Source organism: Boleophthalmus pectinirostris, unplaced genomic scaffold (assembly GCF_026225935.1).
Source record: "Boleophthalmus pectinirostris isolate CB_2022bp ecotype Guang Dong unplaced genomic scaffold, ASM2622593v1 HiC_scaffold_17, whole genome shotgun sequence".
In the NCBI taxonomy this organism is placed as follows: Eukaryota; Metazoa; Chordata; class Actinopteri; order Gobiiformes; family Gobiidae; genus Boleophthalmus; species Boleophthalmus pectinirostris.
Window position 1 is genome coordinate 36,346,950 of NW_026571115.1, and position 22,640 is coordinate 36,369,589.

General features: G+C 40.9%; 3 protein-coding genes across 5 annotated transcripts in view; all 3 read right to left on the reverse strand.

Annotated features, from left to right (window-relative positions):
* The window catches only part of si:ch211-198p11.6 (uncharacterized), a 17,886-nt gene extending 17,619 nt beyond the window's left edge, over positions 1–267 (reverse strand). For both annotated transcript variants that reach the window (XM_055152519.1, XM_055152522.1), the window contains exon 1: positions 1–267. This exon is cut by the window's left edge and continues 4 nt beyond it. The gene's annotated coding sequence lies outside the window, so the exon portion shown is untranslated.
* Positions 268–1,798: 1,531 nt separating this feature from the next.
* LOC110164427 (eukaryotic translation initiation factor 1b-like) lies at positions 1,799–3,657 on the reverse strand. The gene is made up of 4 exons (XM_020929462.2): positions 3,443–3,657; positions 2,535–2,698; positions 2,325–2,426; positions 1,799–2,247 (listed from the first exon to the last, which is right to left on the reverse strand). Exons 1-4 carry the CDS (start codon positions 3,471–3,473, stop codon positions 2,203–2,205), a joined length of 342 nt encoding a protein of 113 aa, XP_020785121.1. The 5' UTR covers positions 3,474–3,657; the 3' UTR covers positions 1,799–2,202.
* Positions 3,658–5,943: 2,286 nt separating this feature from the next.
* Positions 5,944–22,507, reverse strand: srsf2b (serine and arginine rich splicing factor 2b). Of its 2 annotated transcripts, XR_002318901.2 has the most exons (5): positions 21,870–22,507; positions 13,585–13,749; positions 10,992–11,144; positions 6,780–6,848; positions 5,944–6,124 (listed from the first exon to the last, which is right to left on the reverse strand). XR_002318901.2 is itself a non-coding variant. In XM_020929458.2 (4 exons), exons 1-3 carry the CDS (start codon positions 22,247–22,249, stop codon positions 11,003–11,005), a joined length of 687 nt encoding a protein of 228 aa, XP_020785117.2. In that variant the 5' UTR covers positions 22,250–22,507; the 3' UTR covers positions 5,944–6,848; positions 10,992–11,002. The 2 variants fall into 2 exon arrangements, 1 of the variants encoding a protein (XP_020785117.2); XM_020929458.2 differs by having other exon boundaries at positions 5,944–6,848.
* Positions 22,508–22,640: the final 133 nt, after the last annotated feature.

Here is a 22,640-nt window from a genome sequence, read left to right on the forward strand (position 1 = left end):
CCGCTTTACGGTGGTAAGAAACACAATATGAAACGTGATGTGGGCTTTATTTATTATTAACGTGCCTCTTTGTTTGAGTTAAAAATGAGTAAAAACTGTTTTTATTGTCGGGAGAAGCTCAAAACGTTAGCATTTAGCATTAGCCTCGGCGCTGCGTGCGTTGCCATGGAGCCTGTGGACGGAAGCCCGCAAGGAGGTTGAAAAACGCTCACCGTGGATTTTAATTATGTTTTTGTTTTGAATATTTTAAATCCATTAAAGGTACCGTTAATGTACATACATTTAAAAATCTACTTAAAACAGCAAAATTCCCCCAAAATTTACAATTGGAAAAGCCGTGACGTAGTACTGCAAATTTGTACTCAAGTAAAAGTGCAATAACATGGATAAAAAACGTATTAAATTAAAAGTACATGTATTTTTAGCGTAATTTTTGAACAATATTCTGTATAAATTAAAGTTTAAAGCTAAATGTGATCAATTTAAACCAGAATCTGCTTTTGTTTACTCAAAAAAGTGCAATTAAACAAACTACAGTAACATTTAATTTTATTTATTTTTTGTTTATTCATGAGACAGGGATGGTGCATTGTGCCAGGTTGTAGCACCAGAGCTAATTTCCACCTGGTGCATGTTTTTTAGTGGTGTGTATGGGTGTATTATAATAAATTAAATAATAAATACGTATTTTTAGCACCATTTTTGAACAATATTCTGTATAAATTAAAGTTTAAAGCTAAATGTGATCAATTTAAACCAGAATCTGCTTTTGTTTACTCAAAAAAGTGCAATTAAACAAACTACAGTAACATTTAATTTTATTTATTTTTTGTTTATTTATGAGACAGGGATGGTGCATTGTGCCAGGTTGTAGCACCAGAGCTAATTTCCACCTGGTGCATGTTTTTTAGTGGTGTGTATGGGTGTATTATAATAAATTAAATAATAAATACGTATTTTTAGCACCATTTTTGAACAATATTCTGTATAAATTAAAGTTTAACGCTAAATGTAATCAATTTTAACCAGAATCCGCTTTTGTTAACTCAAAAAAGTGCAATCAAACTGCAGTAACATTTATTTTATTTAGTTTATTTATGAGACAGGCACGGTGCACTATTTACATTAAACTTTACAGGAGAGATGCATTGTGCCAGGTTGTAGCACCAGAGCTAATTTCCACCTGGTGCATGTTTTTTTTTTTGGATCTAGGGTAAGTAATTTGAATTTATTTATTATTTAATTTATTATAATACACCCATACACACCACTCTTGTATGTAGCCCTCAAATATTAAAGTTGAATATCCTCTCTAGGCTCAAGTCTGAAATCATAAAAAGTGTAGTTTTCAAATAAACAAAAATAATCTTAAATCTACAGTCATAAACTTTATAGTACACCTGGCTGGCACAATCATCAGCAACAAATCTTTAGACATAATGGGTTTCAGTATCTGCTACAAGCACCATTTTGAGGACTTAACGACGTTGAAAAGATCGTATTCCATTTTAAATTGCAAATCTGTACGCCCCGTCGTCTCAAATCTTACGTCACTCTCAAAACACTTGGATAGATGAGGTAATCTGGACGCGTTCCATACCAAGATTGTCTGTCTGCACTGCAAAACAAGCGGAAACAAAGGTCAAATAATTCTGAATCACGTGCCAAGTTCACGTGCCAAACATGCCACTCTAGCGTGTAAACAGGTGTAATTACTTTTTTTTTTTTTTTTTTTTAGAGGGGGTTTACAACATTTAAAACTGAACTGGAACCAACTTCAGACACCGACACAGACACGTGGAGACTCATCGCTTTTATTGAACCACCTTCAAATACAAAACAAAAGTTACACGAAATTGCGCCGTTTCATGGCACGGGACCTTAAAAGAAATAAAAGGAAAATGAACTCAGGGAACAAGAGTTAAAAAGGAAGCGTGCAAGAAGGGGCATCATCGGTCGTCCCTGATTTCTTCTTGTGAGTGCGCCCCCCGGTGGCAGAGGGGGGTTGAGGTGTTACAGAGTCTCATGTTTGTAGGAGGTAATTTCCGTGCTGGGAGTGGGAGCTGATGGTAAAAAGGGGCAAAGGAAGGTTAGGAAACGGGGGATGGGCAGAAGAAGAACACATAAGATGACGAGGAGGTGGGGGGGGGAGGGGCTGCAAATGGCCTTCAGGACAGAAATATTGGGGAGGGGGGGCAGCTCTTAAAAGCCGTGGATTTTGACCTGCTCCTTCTTGGCCAGGCCAGTCTGCAAAACAAAACAAACGGGTAAACAAGCAATCCATACACGACACCCACAGTTCGGTACGTGTTTGCGTTACTTACATCTAAAAGGAATTGGGAAATATGCCTGCGCTGGTCACCCTGTAGCTGAATCACCTCACCATACTCTGGGTGCTCAATCACAGTCCCGTTGCAAGCAAAGAGCTGTAAGAAAAAGGTTAGAGCGGTGACGTCAAGCAGCGGAGTCAGCGCAACAAAAGATCACAAACAAAACGAAACAAAAACAAGACCGTGGACCAGCCCGTCGCTCACCTTTTTGAAATGCTTCATTATCCTCTTCTTGTCATAGTGCTCGGAGATGCCCTGCACTGTGGTCAGGGTCTTTCTGCCGTTTCGTTGTTGGATTCTTATGTGGATGCAGTCTTCAGTGCCGGCCGGGAGGCTGTCATCACCCTTAGTTGCATCATCAAAGGGGTCTGTGGAGAGGAATAGCGGGATTGTTACGACATATCATCGTTTATAGACCCAACAAGATCCGAGAGTATTTAGACACGGAGTGACAAAGGACAAACTCTGGAGACGGGGCTGCCAGTATTGTCCATCTGGAACACAGGGAACGTGGAGCCGTGACAAATATAAACCAAACGGAATAAATAAGAGTGTGTGTGTGTGTGTGCGCTGGCTCCGTGGCCGGGGCTGGCAGGTCTCCGGAGGCTCATATTTCAGCCGCTGCGCAGAGTCAGACCGGGGCTAAAGCGCTTAGCGGCGGCTCACGGCGGCCCAAAACAGCGCACTTTCCCAAACCAACTCCGCTCTGACCAAACACCCGACACCAGTAACGACCGGTTTACAGCGAAATATAAACCTAAACACAGCTGTCTTTTGTTATACTCCGGCTTTGTTCGTGATGTGGAGGGTTTTTGGAGTTTGTCAGGATGTGAAAAACAGCCGCCCGAGCAGGCCTCAGGCGCGGAGGCCGCACACAGGCCAACCGCTCGGCAAAGACGGCGGCAACAGGCCAGAAAACTAATCCCCGACCGCAACGCGAGGAAATAAACACGGTTAATCGTACGTGATGAAGATACAGGTAATAAAATCTGAACGTAAACGAGGTTAAACGAGAAGAAACTCCAACAAAACGCTAAAGCTAAACGGCTAGTCCTCCCCGCTCACCCTCCCCCCACCGCCGCGGATGTTCCGTGTGATCGGCGGACACTCACCAAAAGTTTTGAGGTTCTGGATAGCGGACATACGATAAGAGTCGATTTCCTCCCGGATAATAACTTGGTTGTCCTGGTTTCCGTCGGTTCTTGGCGACAGTGGCTGCTCGTGTAGTGGCTCGGCGGCTCGGGGCTGTTGCGGGGGACTGCTCGGGTTCAGGGCGCTCTCAAAATGGCCTCCTCTTTTGCTCTTCACGTTCAAACAGATCCTCCGTAAGCGGCGAAAACAACTTTTTATACCCCGCCCACCGTGACGCCATCACGCCCTGACGCACGCAAGGGAGGGGAGGGGGACGCCGCCGGAGACCACGCCCGTTTTCCGGAAAGCTGACGTCATTGTCGAAACCGGAAAATTACCGGGAGTGAAAAATGTAAACATTGAAAAATAATCTACATAATCAATAAATTTAACCTTATTATCAGTGTTGGGAAGGTGACTTTTAAAATGTAATCCCCTACAGATTACAGATTACATACCCCAAAATATAGTTTGTAACGGAATCCATTAAGTTACTTAAAGTGAGTAATGTAATCTGAATACTTTGGATTACTTGATTTGCTGTAAAGAAACAAAGACGAGGAAATCTTCACATAAGAAGTTTTGTCTGATAAAAGAAAATAAAAAGCCCAGACTTTACTGAAATAAATTAAAAATAGTATTGATAGAAGAAGAAGAAACACGTCCACACAGCAGGATTTAGTCCTGTTAAATCCTGGTTTAGTCCTGGTTTAGACCTGGTTTAGTCCTGGTTTAGTCTTGGTTTAGATGTGGTTTAGTCTTGGTTAGTCATGGTTTAGATCTGTCTTAGACCTGGTTTTAGACCTGGTTTGGACCCGGTTTGGACCTGGTTTAGTTCTGGTTTAGACGTGGTTTTAGTCCTGGTTTAGACCTGGTTTTAGACCTTGTTTTAGACCTGATTTTAGACCTGATTTAGTGTCCGGCAATGAGTGGGTTACCAAAAAAAAAAAAAGAAGAAAAAAAAAAAAGGGATATAGCCCAAAATGTGCAAACAGGAAAATCCCTCTGTGTAATCCATTTATTTTAACAAAGTAACTGTAATCCAATTACCACTCACTGAAACAGTAACTGTAACTGAATACAGTTACTCATAATTTGTACTCTGATTACGTAACTCCGGTACATTTAATCTGTTACTCCCCAACACTGCTTATTATCCCGTAATTTAAAGAAAGAACCGGGATCCCCATGCGCCATAGAGTGACATAAGATCTGTAATATGACTAATATTCAATCACATCGGCAAATAACAGGATTAATTTATGATCCTTAATGAAAGCCTCACTAAAATCACAAATTAAACAGGTTTATTTTAGGCCAATTTGTCAGTCAAAGGTGGAATTGTGACCTATTGTATGGTAAACAAACGCAATGGCCATAGTTTTGAATCCTGTAGAGTGTTTGTGTTCGTATCCTTGAACAAAATCGTACACATCTCTTGACACTATCAGGGAAGGACATTTTTCATTTTTGATAGTTTTAAAAAAGCTTATTTTGTACTTTGATTATTCATATTTAACCCTCCTGCACCCCGAAGTACATTTTTGAACATCTCAACTTTTCTTTTTTTCCATAACTTTTGCTATATTGCACAAAATAGCACCAAAATTGTCCAGTTTGTGTATTTTTGTGACATATTCATAATTTCTTTGTTTTGTTTTTTTTCCAAGATCACATTAATTGAACGGTCTATAATGAAAATATTCACACCCGTGGTCCTTAGGTACATTTTTGTCCCATTGACTTATTGACTGACCTATTGTCTGATTTTTTCTTTTTTTGGTGTTGAAAACCCTTTAATTTCCTCGTTTTAGTGTCTTTTTGAATGTTTTGATTTTTTTTTTTTACTGTGTATCTTCCATTACAAGGTTATATCAATATAAAGACATTTGTAAATATGAGTCCAGACTGAAGGACAGAGACATAGATATTTTAGGTTAAAATGATCTGGGTGTGTTCTCGAGGAGCCCCCAGCTTCTGATAATCCCAACACAAACTAAAATTATTTAATGAAAGATATAAAAAAAATAATAAATTTCATACACATAATTTAATACTTTTGCTGTAAAAAATGGCATTTTAAGGGGTTAAAATTTCAAAATGTGATATAAAATTTGGTATGTATGATTAGGACAGAAGTAAATTATGACAATGATATAAAAAAACAACATTGTGGTATATTGTGGTATTCTTTTCCGGTGTACAGGTGTGATTTTTCTAAATGGGCGCACAAGGGTCAAGAGGAAATATTGCTTTTAATAGCAAATGTGACTTGTGTTGTTCTTTTCGTTGAGGCCATGTCCTTTGGGGCTCTGGGCATTTGCCTCGTTTATCTACCCAATCGCAGCCTCTTTATTTAAAAATAATCTTAGACATGCTTTATTTCTCTCAAAGGACTTTCTTATATTTATTTGATGCCGGGCAGATTTTACCTTACCTTTACCTTGACATAAATGAGCAAAGCAAAATCAAAACAGTGAGATTGTTAGACAAAACGGCAAGTTTATTCAAGAGAGTTCCTCGTCTACCTACGACACCAGATTTGGAGTTGTTTTTTTTTGTTTTTTTTATTGTACAAAAGTGAAAGTTTAGGCCCGAGCCGGAGGCAGTCACAGCAGCAAATGGCACACAGCTAACCAGCAACAAACTGCTACAAACTGCGCCTAGTGCACAAACAAACACAAGCAGGATTAGAACCCGTTAAAAACAAACGTACAAAGTCAGAAGAAACTAAAGAAAAGCCCTATTTACATTGTGTTCACAGAATTACATGTTTTAAAAGGTATAATAAACCAAAATATGTAAAAAAAAAAAAAAAAACATGACTTAAAACGGAAAACAGTTCTTCAATTTTATATTTCGGGCCTTTATTATGACAATGTTCTCATTCGTAAATACATACGTTTTTGGAAAGTATTGTTCACACGGGCTTTTGCTGAAACAGTTTATTTCTCTTTTGTTTATAACTTTATTATAATCCCGCTCCCAACCATTAAAAAAAGAAAGACTTAATCAAATGAAATGACTAAAGGCAACATCAACAAACATCTGCATTTAGAAGGAAAAACACTGGCCCCAACGTTCTGATTTGATCTTCATGTTCTCTACATTCAGATCTACAATGTGTGACAGTTTAAAAAAGGTAAAAGGTGATCTTCTGCACACACTCTGAACCTAAACCGTATTAGTCCAATGGGTAAAGTTGCACTGGGCGGTAGAACTGTGGAGTATGGGGCGTTTTCAAAAATAAAAGCCAAAGCGGGAGACATGCCTTTGACAGACTAATGGAGCAAACTGAAGGTGGAAGACCATAATAACCTTAGACACATGGGGGGCTCTGTGGCTCTGTGGCTCGAGCGGCTTCAGCCTGGACGTCCGTCTCTGCATCTGAAACGAGAGAACCGGAGTCAATATGGAGTCGTAGCTCTGGTCCTGTGGTAGCCAGGGCAAGTTTAATTGTACAGCACAATCTGTAAATAATTCAAAATGCTTTACAGAACGAGGAGGATGCTTTAAAATCACAACACACACAAATAAAAACAAATACTGTGTTTTTTTGGACTATAAGTCGCACCAAAGTATAAGTCACACACCCAAAAAATTAGTAAGAAAAAAAGAAAAAAAAACATAAGTCTGGAGTATAAGTTGCACTTTTTGGGGGAAATATATTTTATAAAATCAGAGACCAGGGAGAGAAATTTCCTGTGTAAAGTCAAGTTGTAGCAAAAACAATAGGAGAACAACAGACTGTTAACGTCACATATGAACAGTTCTTCAGATAAACTATAAACAACAGAACAGAACAAGTTTAACAAACTCACGATCTCACTCCAAAATCACTAAATCCATTCAATTCTTCATCCTCGGTGTCACTTCTGAACAACTCTGCTCAGCATCAGTTCCAGTTAGAATTATTCGGGTCTTTCTGAATCCCGACAGGATGGTTTCGGTGTCACTGAAGTCCAGGCTTTGTCCATCCGTCCAGTGACTTCAGGAGAGTTTCATGGCGCGTCCTCCCGGATACCGTGAAGCTGTGTTCTCACTCCAAACTTTCTTTCTGCTGCTCGATCACTGTTTTCGACTGAATACCGTATTTTTCGCACTGTAGTTCACTCTGGATTATAAGACGCACTGTCATTAAATGGTCTATTTTTGAACTTTTTTCACAAATAAACCGCGTGGGACTTTAAAGGAAACACAACAGTGTGATGGGTGAGTGGTTTTGTTTGTTTGTTCGTTCACGGTGACTCTGGGCTTTGTTCAGTTGTGGCGTGTAGGGAGGGTGTGTCTGGGACCAACGGATTGTCGGCGTGTTCGCAGTGACTCAGTTGTTCAGTCGTGTCTAGAAGCGGCACACTGCGCTCGTGGCTTTTTCGGTTCGTTCCTCCGTTCCGTTCCTGGTCGGCGTGGAGTGATGAGTGTGTCTGTGGGTGTGTTTCGCTGTGCGGTCGCTGTCTGCTCGGTGTGTGTAACTTTGTAGTTTACTGAAGTTGTACTGGGACGCCCGAGTGGATTCACGTATGGGGCGCTCTGGATTGTGAAGCATGCAGTCGTTTTTTGATCCGGCTTGGAGGCTTAAGAGCGTGCCTACTTCACAACTTGCAGCAGGACAGCGGCTCTTTCTGCTGGAGACATGCGCTTAGAGGGCGAAGTGACAGTGGTACAGGAGGAACAAGAGTCTAGAGCGCCCTCTGGAGGCTGTCAGTGCGACTATTTTAATATACAAGTCACAGGAAACACCCAAAATAAGCATTGTCAAATCAGAGCACAGAATAAAAACCTTTCAGACATTACGCATACGCTTCACTAACACGTCAGAGATGTACTTTGGTGCTAGGACGTGGAGAGACTTGTACACAACAGAGCTGCTTTAAAGTTTTTCCTCTGAGCCACAGGAGCCAGAGACCTGGGCCCAGGACGCGTGTATTTCCCGGTTCTAGTCAGGACTTGAGCAGCCGCGTTCCGGCACAGCAGCTGTAGAGTTCTGATAATCATGTCAAAGGTCTGAGTCACTACAGCAGCCGTGTTTTAATACATTCACTTTCACAGACAGAACGGGTCTGTCCGGTTGTTTTTCAGTGACTCGTCGGGAGTTGGCTCGACTTGTTACACAGCAAAAAATTAAGTTAGCGAAATTATCAGATCACAAAGGCTGCAGATATTTAGACCGATTGTTTCCTCTGCCTTTGATAAAACTCCTTGTTGTACCTGTAGTTTAGACGTCTACAAATGTGGGAGCCTAAACTCACTTTTGTAGTTGTTTCATTACTGAGATTATTATTCTTATTTTGTTTGATTTAATATTTACTTAAAATGCATAATTTGGGGTATTTTGGTAATTCTTTATGATTAACATGATCATTTGTTGATTTGTAACCAAAATTATTTGATCTATTTAAATTTTTCTTTCAATTAATTATTGCTAATGTTAATCATAAGTTTACTTAAGTAATGTTTGTATTATTTTGTGTCTATGGTTCCTTATTTAAGACGTGAGCAGGTGCATCATGGGAAGGTGGAGTGGAGCCAAACAGTTTTTTGAGCTCCTGTCACCTGTGCTTTAAAAGTTCCCCTTTTTTGTTTGTATTTATACGTCTCAATCATGTGAATCCTCAGTAAAGAGTTTTTTAACTGCACTTGGATCGTTCTCTGTGGATTCTTTTATTTTTGAGGCATTTTAAAGGTGGAACAAGGTGCACAAAGGGTCAACTCTGGCTTCACAAAAGTTTGGACCTTACAACAAACAAAATTCTCAGAAATGTAGGAGCTTCTTGTATCAACAGTTTAGGTTTCAGTTTCAAATGTGAATGTTCCTGGAGCTGTTTACAATGTGATCAACACTAGTAAGGAAAACATTTAATTAAATCTTTTTCTAAAATAGCACGGCTTAACTTCTCATACCGTGTTTTTCAGACTATAAGTCGCACCGAGCTATAAGTGACACTTTTTAGGGAAATGTATTTTGTAAAATCAGACACCAGGAACCGACATTTCATCTTAAAATCAAGTTCTAGTAAAAACAATAGAAGAGAGAACAACAGACTGTTAACGTCACATATGAACAGTTCTTCAGATAAACTATAGCATAAACAATGAAACAGAACAAGTTAAACAAACTCTCCCATCTCACTCCAAATCACTAAATCCATTCAATTCTTCATCCTCGGTGTCACTTCTGCAGGAAATCCGGAGGTAAACAAAGCGCCGCTTCCTCTTCTGTGTCGCTGTCGTCATCAGTTCCAGTTAGAATTATTCAGGACTTTCTGAATCCCGACTAGGGATGGGCATGATTAGTCGATTAATCGATAATTGATCATTAAGAATTTCATTGATTACGTTCATTTTAATCGACAAACCGAATGTAGGTTGTTGTGTGTGTCGTGACCAAACAGGTGTGTACATGTGTCTCTGCATCAGAAGGAGCGAGACACAAACAGTGGGTCAGTCTGTAACGAACCGAAGCACAAATGTGGATTTAACCAGGATTTGTAGAAGAAATTCCACACTTTCCGTTGCGTTGGGACAAGTGTGAGTCCATGTGCACAGTGGATAAAGCAGCACATATGTTTCTGTGTCCAGTGGGAAAAAGTTTTTCCAGGTGAGAGTCGCTCAATGTGGATGACGAGTCCCCGCCCCCTCCCCCCGTACGCTGTCCTGGTTTTGACAAACACAAATCTGGTCACACTGACCTGTATTCACCTGAGTCATGTCTTTTAATCTGACACAAGTTGAACCACATCAGCGACACAAGAGCTGGAGTTTTATCTTCACTTAGTTTATGTAAATTAGTGATGTGGTTTTAAGTTTTGTTTCTGTGAGATTTGAACAAAACTGAATTAAACACATTATAATGTCAAACAGCTGATGTGGCTCTAGAGTCGTTATGTTTATATGTCGTAAAGTTGAATTTATTTATGCAGATTAGTGCAGATAGTAATAATAATGATGATCATTTTAATATAAAAAAGTTAATGATTACTCGATAATCGATCGTTAATTCTTCTGACGATCGATTAAGAAAATTTCATCGAATGCCAATCCCTAATCCCGACAGGATGGTTTCAGTGTCACTGAACTCCAGGCTTTGTCCATCCATCCATCCAGTGACTTCAGGAAAGTTTCCTGGTGCATCCTCCTGGTTCCCGTGAAGCTGTGTTCTCCATCCTCGCCTTCCACAAGTCCCTCACAAGTTTCTCTCTCACTCCAAACTTTCTTTCTGCTGCTCGATTACCGTTTTCTGCTGCAGATTTCACAATTTGCAGCGAGACAGCGGCTTTTTCTACAGGAGACTTGCGCAGTAGGGAGCGAAGTGACAGTGGTACAGGAGGAACAGGAGCAGCAGATACTCACACACAAGACTAGAGCTTCTCACCGCTGTCAGTCTGAAAATTTTAATATTTAAGTCGCAGGAAACACCCAAACCATAAAAAAAGTGCGAGTTATAGTCCAAAAAATACGGTACATGTATAAATAAAACAGAAATGATCGGGTTGAGTATTTGCGTTGTTTCCCGGCTGCCGTCCCACTCACCCGTCTGGAGACTAAGGAGACTCTGCAGATCCGTTCTCGGCCGTGGTTTTCTCCGGACTCTTGGACTTGGATCGGGACCCGCGTTTGGAGGAGGGCGTGCGGCTCCTGGACCGGGATTTAGACCGGGATTTAGACCGGGACTTCGATCTGGATCTAAGAAAATCAATAAACAAATACAAATGTTAAACTGTTAATGATCTTCAGGCTGTATGACGCTTGTCGTTAAGTGAACGAATCGATCAAACGTATTCTACAAACTAAAAGTCAAATTGGTATAAGTCAACAAATTATTTTATTGGGAATCTTTCTGCACAACACTAAGGAGTAGGAGTGTGTCCAAAAATACTGAAATACAAATATAGTCATACATAGAGTTTAATGTGATGATACAGTATCGATAACGAGTATTTTTTGGTTTATTTTACTCCATTATTTAGTTCCAGCTACAGTTTTGTCGTTTGTTCAGGGGAAGGAAACTCGTTTATGCGACACATTTGACATTTTCACAGTTTTTGAGGATGTTTGTGTTTCACTTCAACTTTGCACAAGTGGTGGTTTAACAAAGACTTTCAGTATCACGGCCAACATTTTCTTATTGAATCGTATCGAAAGCTCACCGTTTCGAGGTGTGTATCGTATCGGCAACTTCCGAATGATACCGTCTTACTAAAGAGTAGAGGGCAACACTTCTAAAACTGTGCTCACTGTGAAATTAAAAGTCAAACGGAAAAGGAAATTTTTAAAACTGTACCGTATTTTCCGCACTGTAGGACACTCTGGATTATAAAAATGGTCTACTTTTAAACTTTTTTTCACAAATAAACCGCGTGGGGCTTTAAAGGAAACAACAGTGTGATGGGTGAGTGGTTTTGTTTGTTTGTTCGTTCACGGTGACTCTGGGCTTTGTTCAGTTGTGGCGTGTAGGGAGGGTGTGTCTGGGACCAACAGATTGTCCGCGTGTTCGCAGTGACTCGGTTGTTCCGTCGTGTCTAGAAGCGGCACATTGCGCTCTCTTTTTCGGTTCGTTCCTCCGTTCCGTTCCTCGTCGGCGTGGAGTGATGAGTGTGTCTGTGGGTGTGTTTCGCTGTGCGGTCGCCGTCTGCTCCGTGCGTGTTTGCGTGCGACTTTGTGCTGGGACTCCCGAGTGGATTCATGTATGGGGCTCTCTGGATTGTGTCGTTTTTTTGATGGAGCTGGAGGCTTATGAGCGCGTCCTATAGTGTGGAAAATACGATGGTGTCTACTTGTACTTCTGAGTAATACGCTTTGTTATTAGGACTGGGCATCATCATTAAGCAGTTGCCGATACGATACATACCTCAATACAGTGAGCTTTCGATTCAGTACGATATATTTAAAAACGAATCGATACGGTTTAATAAAAAAGACTAAATCATGGCTGTGATGCTAAAAGTCTTTCTTAAACCTTCTATTGTGCCAAGTTCATATGAAAAACATCAACTTTAATCCTCAAAACTGTCAAAATGTCAAATGTGTCACGTAAACGAGATGTCCAAACATTTTTTCATCAAGGGCCACATATTTAAAACACAGATAAAGCAGAGGGTCGATCGAGGGCCGTAGACTGGTGCAGAATACAGTGAATAATTGAAATATGTTCATGTTTAACACGTTAGAATGATCCATCAGACTTTATTCACGCCAAGATCTTTAAAACCACACACGAAATATTCAATATTAGCTTTATCCAGGTAGATTTTCAAAAAACTTCAGTTTTAAGTTTATTTTTAATTGATGCAAGGTCATTTGTGCCAATTCAACTGGAAGCCTGAGTCTGAGGGCCGCATTAGGCCCACGGGCCGTAGTTTGGACATGCTTCCTCTAAACAACAAAACTACAGCTGTAACAAAATAATTTAGTAAAACATACTAAAAATTAGGGGTGTGCAAAAATAGCTAAATATCGATGCATCGTATCGTTTAATGTGATGATACAGAATCGATATCATGGGCTGCTGTATCGATATATCGCCAAGGATATTTTTTTGGTCTGTTTTATTAAATTATTTTGTTGCAGAGCTAGTTTTGTTGCTTGTTTAAGCGACACATTTGACATTTTCACTGTTATGAGGATTAAAATGTTTGTGTTTCATACGGACTTTGCACAAAAAGTGGTTTAACAAAGACTTAGTATCACAGCCATGAATTAGCCATTATTTTTTATTGAACTATATCGAATCGGTTTGAAATACATAGTATCGATTCGAAATCTTACTGTAATCGAGATATGTATCGTATCATGGCCTATGTATCGACAACTTTTTAATGATACCCAGCCCTACTAAAAATACTCTTAGCGATATACTGATACAACAACCCACAATATCGATACTGTATCTGCACATTAAACGATACATCGATATTTCAATATTTTTGCACACCTCTATTTGTTATTGTGCGTTTAAGCCGCAGAAATCATAAATCAACCAAATCAGAGAAGGAATAAAGTCGGACTCTCCACGAGCCCGAGATCAGGGATTCATAGAACTGCAGTTACATCCATAACTGTCCTTTTGTTTGTGTTTTCTCGTTATCAGAAGAGTCTGGTCTAGGACTGGGTCTGGACTGGGTACCTGGATCTGGAGCGGCTCCTGGAGCGAGACGAGGCCTTGGACTTGGTCTTGTTCCGGGGCGACCGGGAGCGCGAGCGAGAGTAAGACCTGGAGCGGGATCTGGAGCGGGATCTAGAGCGGGATCTGGACCTGCTGCGGCGCCGGTGTCTGGGACTGCGAGACGAGCTGCGGAAACACAACGGGTCACACGGGTTAGGGTCCTGCTCTTGTGCCACGGGGCAAGACACTTCAAAATCTCAGTGCCAGGACGAAAACCAAATCCCTGCCTACATCAGGACTAAACTTGTATTAACCCACCTGTAAATCTAATCTAAGTTTTTTCTTCTTCCCCACTCCTTTTTTTCGATAAATGTGCTTCTTTGTTGTTTACAGTGTTTATGTATGATTATTGTTTCTCTCTTGGCACAAACTCAAAATAAAAACAAATCAACAACTTAACACCAAGACCAACCAGGAAGAGTTCATTTGCAAAAACAGACCTGCAGTTTACTCTTTGCAGTAAAATACTCTGAACTTCTGAATGTTACTTTGCAGTTAAAATATTACCCCATCCCCATGAAACATCACACTAAAGTTTAACGGAGTTTCACAATTGTGCAAAAAAAAATATATATATGAACACACACATATTCTCCTGTGAATAAAAAAGGACTAAACCAGAAATGTAGAGAATGAGGCTCAACAAAGTATAAAACAGATTGAGTTTGACTCTCCTGATCTAATCTAAAGTCACAGAGGCCAAAATTAAAAACTGGGACTAAGTCGTGGGCCAAACTAAATATTTATTGAAAAATTTCAACATCATCTGCATGGTTTCTCTTCTTTCAAGATCTGCAACTTTAAACCTTTTCTTATTAAAATAAATGTTTAATAATAGTTTCGCTTAAACATTGAATCCAGAACAAGCACAATATAAAATAATAACAGTTTTAAATAAATAATGTTTCTATAGTCGATCTGTGTGCGGCGGCTGCTCTAATACATGTTTGATATGATCTCACGGGCCAAATATAATTAAATCGCAGGCCAAATTTGTTTGACATGTCTGGATTAGACCAAACCGCACAAAGCAAGAACAATCTCTGATCTAAAACGGACTAAACTCTAGTGTGACCAGACGATCCTGTCGACCCGGGACAGTCCCAGTTTTGAGCCTCGAGTCCCCTGTCCCTGCAGATTTATACAAAACCATTTTTTTTATCCCAGTTTTATACAAGAACTGCTACAAGTGTCTATTTTTGGATCATTTGCAGCATTACAAAACAAAAACAAAACATAAACCATGACAGGAAGAGTCCGAGCTGAAACAAAGACACCAAACGCATGAACAAGTTTACATTTTGTCTCTTATATGTCCAGTGAGTGGAGTTGTGAATGCAAATTAATACAAAAAAAAAAAAAAACGATTCATCAACTCCAGAGCTCTGTATTTTCCAAAACACAACACCTTTATACTCTTTTTAAAAGGTTTTTACAGTGTTGGACTGTTTAAAATCATCACTCCGATTGTGCCACAAACCAAAACACAATCACTTTCTTTCTAGTTCTTATCTTTTTTTTTCCGTTTATGGTTGTACAAACTAATAATAATGTTAACGGAGGCAAAAGTGTCTAGATTTTTGACCAGATTTATACAAAACCATTAATATGTCCCAGTTTTATACAAGAAATGTCCCAGGTGTCTCTAAGTCTACGTTCAGACTGCAGGGCTTAACGCTCAATTCCGATTTTTTTGTGAAATCCGATGTTTTTTCGAGGTCGTTCATATTTCCAGTTAAATGTGACTTGTATGTGACTCCAGTGTGAACATTAAACGGCCCGAAAGTGTCCCGCATGTGACACTGGAGACACGACGACGTCAACCGCAGCGAGCGTCTCTGTGTTTACAGAAGTTGTCCAAACATGGACGCAGCATCGAGCACCTGGAGATTTTAAAGTTCCTCTCGTACCGGAGCCAGAACATGAACAACTTACTTGTTTTAAGGAGGAGATTGAGAAGGAGAAGGACGAGGTTTTTGGTCGTGGTGTTTTGTGGTTCAGTCCGTTGAAAGGAACGTGTGGATGTGGAGACGGAGCCAAGAGTGGTGAGTGGTGATGTGCTTCACTTCAGTGACACAGAGTTCATTAACAATTTTCGCCTACTTCAGCGCAGAATAGTGACGTTTGTGTCTTGTTGATAACGTGTAGGTGGATGAATGCACTTTGGCCGTTCACACTGAAGTCACATGTTAAAGATCAGATATGTATCAGTTTCAGGAGCACATATCCAAGTGTCCTGCGTCACATTTGAAAAAAATCGGATCTGTGTGGTTCAGACTGTCATTAAAAGATCAGATACAGGAACATAGAGGCCAAAAAAAAAAAAAAAAAAATCGGATTTGGGTCACTTCAGGTGCAGTCTGAACGTAGCCTATTTTTGACCAATTTGATCCCTGCCAACACTAAAGAGAGACATAAACTGTCATTTGTTTTGGTAAAATACAAAAAATGCGCTTAAAAACAACCAAAGCACAAAGAAAATGTGACTATAGTGACTCACGTGTTTGTCATGAATGGGACAAGTGCACAACAGTTTTCCTTAATTACTCACTTGTATCATCATTTTACTATTACCAAACACCACAAACCGAACGTGTCCCAGTTTTTTTTAATTCTTTTTTGTTCTTTGATTCCTCTGAAAAGAACTAAAAAACACCAGAATTTGTGCATAGAGTGCCAAACTTTTCAAAATCAAAAACTAGGACACCGTTGATTTGTGGTGGTTTGTGATAATAAAATTGTGAATCGAGTTCGTAATTAAGGAAAACTGTTTTGCACTCGGCCCATTCATGACCAACATGTGTCAGTCAAGTCACATTCTCTTTGTGTTTCGGTCGTTTTTAAGCAGCTTTTCTGTATTTTACCTCAACAAATGTCAGTTTATTTAAAACACAACTGAATCCAGACACTCCAAAGATGTAAAAATCGCACGAGGAAAAAATCTAGTTATAAAGTTAGTTATTTACATGGACAAAGCCAACATGTTTTCAATTATGTCTCGTCATTTTGTATCACTTTTTACTGCTGGCTGGGATCAATCTGGGCAAAAATCTAGACCCTTGTGCCTCCGTTAATGTCATTATTAGTCTGTACGACCATAAACGGAAAAAAAAAAGATAAGAACTAGGAAGAAAGTGATTGTGTTTTGGTTTGTGGCACAATCGGAGTGATGATTTTAAACAGTCCAACACTGCAGAAACCTTTTAAAAAGAGTATAAAGGTGTTGTGTTTTGGAAAATACGGAGCTCTGGAGTTGATGAATTGAGTTTTTGTTTGTTTTAATTTACATTTTGTTGTCCTATATGTCCAGTGAGTGGAGTTGTTGTGTCTTTGTTTCAGCTCGGACTCTTCCTGTCATGGTTTATGTTTTGTTTTTGTTTTGCTGCAAATGATCCAAAAAATAGAGAAAATTGTAACATTTCTTGTATAAAACTGGGACAAATCAGTGTTTTTTTAATAAATCTGCAGGGACAGGGGAGACAGGACTCAAAACTGGTACTGTCCCGGGTAAATGGGGACGTCTGGACGCACTAATCAACAAATTTGGTCAGATTAGATCAGGGGTGTCCAAACCTTTTTTCATCAAGGGCCACTTCTCTAAATACAGAGGAAGCAGAGGACTGATCGAGGGCCGTAGACTGGAGCTCAACAGGCGAGTTTCATTGTTGACAAAAGCGCGCGTTGCATGCTGGGAAATTATTTTGGTCGGCGGCAAGAAACACTAATTCAACATGACGGACGGAGCGAGAAAGCACGTAAAGGGTATTGATCCCGGTTATTTATCCACTCTAACGGCAGAGGACCCAAGAACATTTGACCAGAAATTGGTCATAAACATCGACGGACGACAAATCACCCTTTTCAACCTCGACAGAGTCTGGACCAAACCAAATTTCTGGTCGGAATCTCCAACTACCTGGACAAATATTCACTTGGGCGACATCCACAATGACTTGGTGGAAACTCCTGGGCCATTCACAGCAGAAAAGATGAAAACCTCCAAGAGTCTCGATGTGTTGTTGAACTTGTTGGAGTCCACGGTTTGTTAGGATCTTCTACGTTTGCTCTGCGGATGTTTGAAAGTCGTTTAATTCGCCGTTAGCGGTTCTTTTCACTCTGAATACGAAAAAGACATTTTCCTTCTTCCGTGCTTCTATTTGTGCGTCCGATAATGCAGCAGGAATTTACCATTATCAGGGATAAATACGCGAGGTTACGCACCAAAATATTTCCCAGCATGCAATAACAATTTAATAACAATGACGTCAGCTGAAACTCGCCTACACAGTGAATAATTGAAATATGTGCATGTTTAACACGTTAGAATGAGCCATCAGTCTTATTCATGCTAAGATCTTTAAAACCAAACACTAAGTATTAAATTTAGCTTTATCAAAGTAGATTTTCAAAAAACTTGCAGTTAAATTTTTTTTTTATTGATGCAAGGTAATTTGGGCCAATTCACCTGGAAGTCTGAGGGCCAAGAAAAATTTGTCTGAGGGCCACATTTGGCCCCCGGGCCATAGTTTGGACATGCCAACATTAGATAAACATTTAGTGCTGATTTGTCCCAGTTTTATACAAGAAATGTCCCAGGTGTCTCCATTTTTGACTAATCTGATCCCTGCCAACAGTAAAGAGAGACAAACTGTCATTTGTTTAAGTAAAATACAGAAAAAGATGGTTAAAAACGACCAAAACACAAAGAAAATGTAACTATACTGACACATGTTGGTCATGAATGAGACAAGTGCAGAACAATTTTCCTTAATTATGAACTTAATTCACAATTTTATTATTACAAACCACCAACAAATCAATGGTGTCCTAGTTTTTGTTTTAGAAAATCTTGTCACACTATGCACAAATTCTGGTCTTATTTAGTTATTTTCAGAGGAATCAAAGAACAAAAAAGAATCAAAAACTGGGACACACTCAGTTTTTGGCGATTGGTAATAAAAAAAATAGTGAAACAAGTGAGTAATTAAGGAAAACTGTTGTGCACTTGTCCCATTCATGACCAACATGTGTCAGTATAGTCACATTTTCTTCTTCGTCGTTTTTAAGCATCTTTTTCTGTATTTTACTTCAACAAATGACAGTTTGTGTGTCTCTTTACTGTTGGCAGGGATCAGATTGGTTCAAAATAGAGACACCTGGGTCATTTCTTGTATAAAACTGAGACAAATCAGCACTAAATGTTTATCTAATGCAGTGCTTCTCAATTATTTTCTGTCATGCCACCCCTAGGACGAATAAAACATCTCACGCCCCCCCGCGTGACTATAGATAGTATCATTTGTCTATAAAATTGTTATAAGTAACCTGTGCTTAACACTCCACCTTATATGACGCCAACAAGGCTCGCTGGTTTACTGAAGTAGCAGTCACAAAGCGGGATGATTGTCGGCAATATTCGGCACGTTTTCGCTGAAAAAACTCAAGCGGCTTATCAGAGTGATCGGGGTGTAATGTATTTAAGTGACGCCTTGATTTATTGGGCTTCATGCTGTCGGCTGCCAACATTTTTAGACACAGTAAGCACACCGGTCTTTCCTCGTCTCCCACCGTAGTCACAGTGAAGCCAAGCGCTACATACGCTTCATCATATTTCCTCGTCTTAGCTTTCGGGAGATTTTCGTTTGTCTCTTTATCTCCGTCTCTCCGTCTGTCTTCTCATCCCTGTTAAATATTTTTCATGGTGTCACTTGAGGGTCTGCTACACTTCGTGTCTACACTTCATACTCAAACTCTGTGCTGTGTGCAAAGCACGCATGCTCAGTGCAAACAAAACTCCTACACCACCGAGCGAATGCTCCCTGCGCACACTCTGCCAATGAGAGCGCTCTGCCCCCTAATGTAGTGGAAGTGCAATTGCACTTTATTCTAAAGGCCCGTTCAGACCAAAGCGTCAAAGCGTCCACTTTCTATGTAAAGTCTATGTGGACGCGCGACTAGAGCGTCCTGCGTTTTTGCGGCGCGTTTTCGGCGTCAGCGCGGCGCGTCTTCAGCGTTTTGGCGTCAGCGGCCAAGACGCGCGTCCAAGGCGTCAGCGTCAAGAAGTTGAAAATGCTGAACTTTTCGCGTCAGACGCGCCGCGTCAACCAATCAGGGACGAGTATCCAGTGACGCAGCGACGTTGTTATCAGGAAGAAAAACCCCAGAACCAGAACGAGAACCACAAACATGAACGGAGAATAAATATATACGCCACAATCACCGAGCCGATCGCGAGGACTACACCAGGACCGGACCAGGACCAAACCAGGACAAGACCGGGACTAAACAAGGACTACTAGACCGAGACTAGACCGAGACTAGACCGAGACTAGACCAAGACTTAGACCGGGACTAGACCGTGATTAGACAAACTAGACCGGGACCACCGGGACCAGACCGTGATTAGACCAGGACTAGACCGGGACTAGACCGTGATTAGACCAGGACTAGACCGGGAATAGACCGGTATTAGACCAGGACTAGACCGGGACTGATCCAGTGTCAGCGAAGTATAAACATATATACGCCCCAGTCGTCGACCCGATCTCCTCCGTTGATGTTTTATGTCATAAAAACACTCTCTCAGTCTGGTCTGACATTGTTTCGGGAAAAGACCGGGACCGGGCTCTTGTTTCCAGGGCAACGGACGCGCGTCAAGTATTTTGTCCCGTTCGTCCACGGCGTCAAAGACGCGCGTCGGGGCGTCTGAACTCAAATGCAAAGGCTCCAAATAGAGACGTCAAGGCGTTTTTTTGACGCTTTGGTGTGAACGGCCCTTAAGACAGTAAAAAAAATCTAAATAAAAAAATAAAAAAGCATGTTCCCCGAGGTCCAACGCGCCCCCCTTGACGGAGCCCCACTATTTGAGAAGCACTGATCTAATGTGACCAAATTTGTTGATTAGTCTCTATTTCCCCGGGACAGTCCCAGATTTGAGCCCAGATTTATACAAAACCACTGATCTGGGTGTATATATGTATATATATATATAGGTATGCATGGGTATGTGATGTGTATGTAGGTATGTATATATTATATCTGTGTATATGATGTGTACTATATCTGTGTACATAATATACATATATTTGTTGTTGTCTGTTAGATTGTAATGCAATGGAGGTACTGTGCAATTATTGCTTATAATGTACAGGAAATGAGAAGTCTGTATTTGTTCTTCGTTAATTTGGGACTGTAGAAAAAAGGGGTGGGGTTAAATAAGTATTTACTTCCTCCCACTCCTTTTTCGGACACAAGGAAAATTCTGCGTAACATTTATTTTTCCTGTTATTATAGAATAGAAATAGTTACTTTTTGTGTTATATCTATGTATTTACGTTTTTGTCTTTTTATTAATTATTTAGTTTTTTGTTTTTTTAATTTATGTTCTATGTATTATTGTCCGAAATAAATATAATAATAATAATAATCTGACCCAGTTTTATACAAATAATGTCCCAGGTGTCTCTATTTTTGACTTATCTGATCCCTGCCAACAGTAAAGAGAGAAATAAACTGTTATTTGTTGAAGTAAAATACAGAATAAGATGGTTAACCCTCTCCAGGCATTAGTTGCAGATTTGCAACAGCTAAATGCCAATTACCTACTTACTCCACATCCATATTTTATGAGCTTTTTTTTTACTGAGGAGCCTTTTTTCCCATCCATGCTGATAAACGTGGATGATGCAGACTGTGTAAGAACGACTACACACAAACGGCCAGAAGTGCAGAGTACTTTTGTTGTTTACAAAGGATAAAAATTGTTTCTTGGAGAACCACATGAAAAAGTGATGCTGTTCTGTCACTGTAAAGCTGTTACACTGTGATTTATGTTTTCATTGTTATGAAAAGTGGTAAACACATAAAGTTAGTGTTCATATCATTTTCAGTCTTCAGTGTTAATTTACGACACCGGACCAATGCTGCAAATCTGCAACATCCCAGACACACTGGATGTGAAGGTCTCTCAAAAAAAAAAGGCAGAATTGTGTATTACTACACATATGATTATTTTCCCCAAATATCAGATTTTTTCCTGTTACTAAAATTTTATTTGAGCCTGAGGGTTAAAAACGACCAAAACACAAAATAAACAGTAATAAATATTTTAGTAACCATGCATATTCAGATAAGAGTGCAGACGTGAGCTAGTTTATATTTTATCTTTCAGAATCGCTGTGATAAGACCGGGGAAGTTAAACCGTGGCTCGCGGTGAGTGTTTCACCCGCGGCTCCTCGGTCCTCACCTGCGGCTCCTGCGCCCGTAGCCTCCGGACCTCCGCGGCGCGCCCCCTCTCCTCCCGCCGCCTCCGCCGCCTCCTCCCCCGTAGTAAGCGTCCGGGGGTCTGCCGTAGCGGGCCATCTGCACCCGGAGCTCCCGCCCGTCCAGCAGCGCTCCGTCCATCGCGTCCATGGCGTCCTCCGCGTCGCGTTTGTCGTGGAAGCGCACGAAGGCGAAGCCGCGGCTCTCCTTCGTGTAGCGGTCCCGCGGGATGTACACGTCCCCCACGCGGCCGTACTTCTCGAACACCCGGCGCAGCGTCTCCGGGGACGTGCGGTACGTCAGGTTGTCCACTTTCAGGGAAGTCATGCCGTCCACGTCGGGAGGAGGCCTGCCGTAGCTCATGGCGGCGGCGGCGGCGGGACGGAGCGCGCAGGCCGGAAAATCTGCAAACTAAAAAAAATAAAACCCGCGCGGCCGGAGCGGAGACGCGGAGACGGGCGCGGGGCGGACGCGGTTCACGGGGCGATGTGCGGTTCTGTTCGTCCGGAGAGTTTCACTGAACCCGCAAAAACAAAACTAACGACAAACAAACCACGAGCCGAAAACGAAGCGTGCACCGCGAGCGCGCGCTCTGCTCGTGCTCCCGCTGTTTCTGGAACAGGAGGCGCCGCGTGGTTTTTTAAAGAGCGCCACCTGCTGGGAGGAGGCCACAAGGACCAACAACAACCACGAACTTAATACGGACACATGGCACTTTTCCGATGCTAATGGAGGTCAATTCAATTCGGTTCCA

Excerpts from the sequence above, each read along its gene's own strand:
- LOC110164427 (XM_020929462.2), bottom strand. The coding sequence starts at position 3,473 with ATGTCCGCTATCCAGAACCTCAAAACTTTTG. Across the intron at positions 2,699-3,442 it reads CCAGAACCTCAAAACTTTTG|ACCCCTTTGATGATGCAACT; the intron begins GTGAGTGTCCGC and ends TCCTCTCCACAG. Across the intron at positions 2,248-2,324 it reads TTTCCCAATTCCTTTTAGAT|ACTGGCCTGGCCAAGAAGGA; the intron begins GTAAGTAACGCA and ends TTTGTTTTGCAG.
- srsf2b (XM_020929458.2), bottom strand. The coding sequence starts at position 22,249 with ATGAGCTACGGCAGGCCTCCTCCCGACGTGGACGGCATGACTTCCCTG. Across the intron at positions 13,750-21,869 it reads TACGGGCGCAGGAGCCGCAG|CTCGTCTCGCAGTCCCAGAC; the intron begins GTGAGGACCGAG and ends GTGTTTCCGCAG. Across the intron at positions 11,145-13,584 it reads AGGAGCCGCTCCAGATCCAG|ATCCAGATCGAAGTCCCGGT; the intron begins GTACCCAGTCCA and ends TGATTTTCTTAG.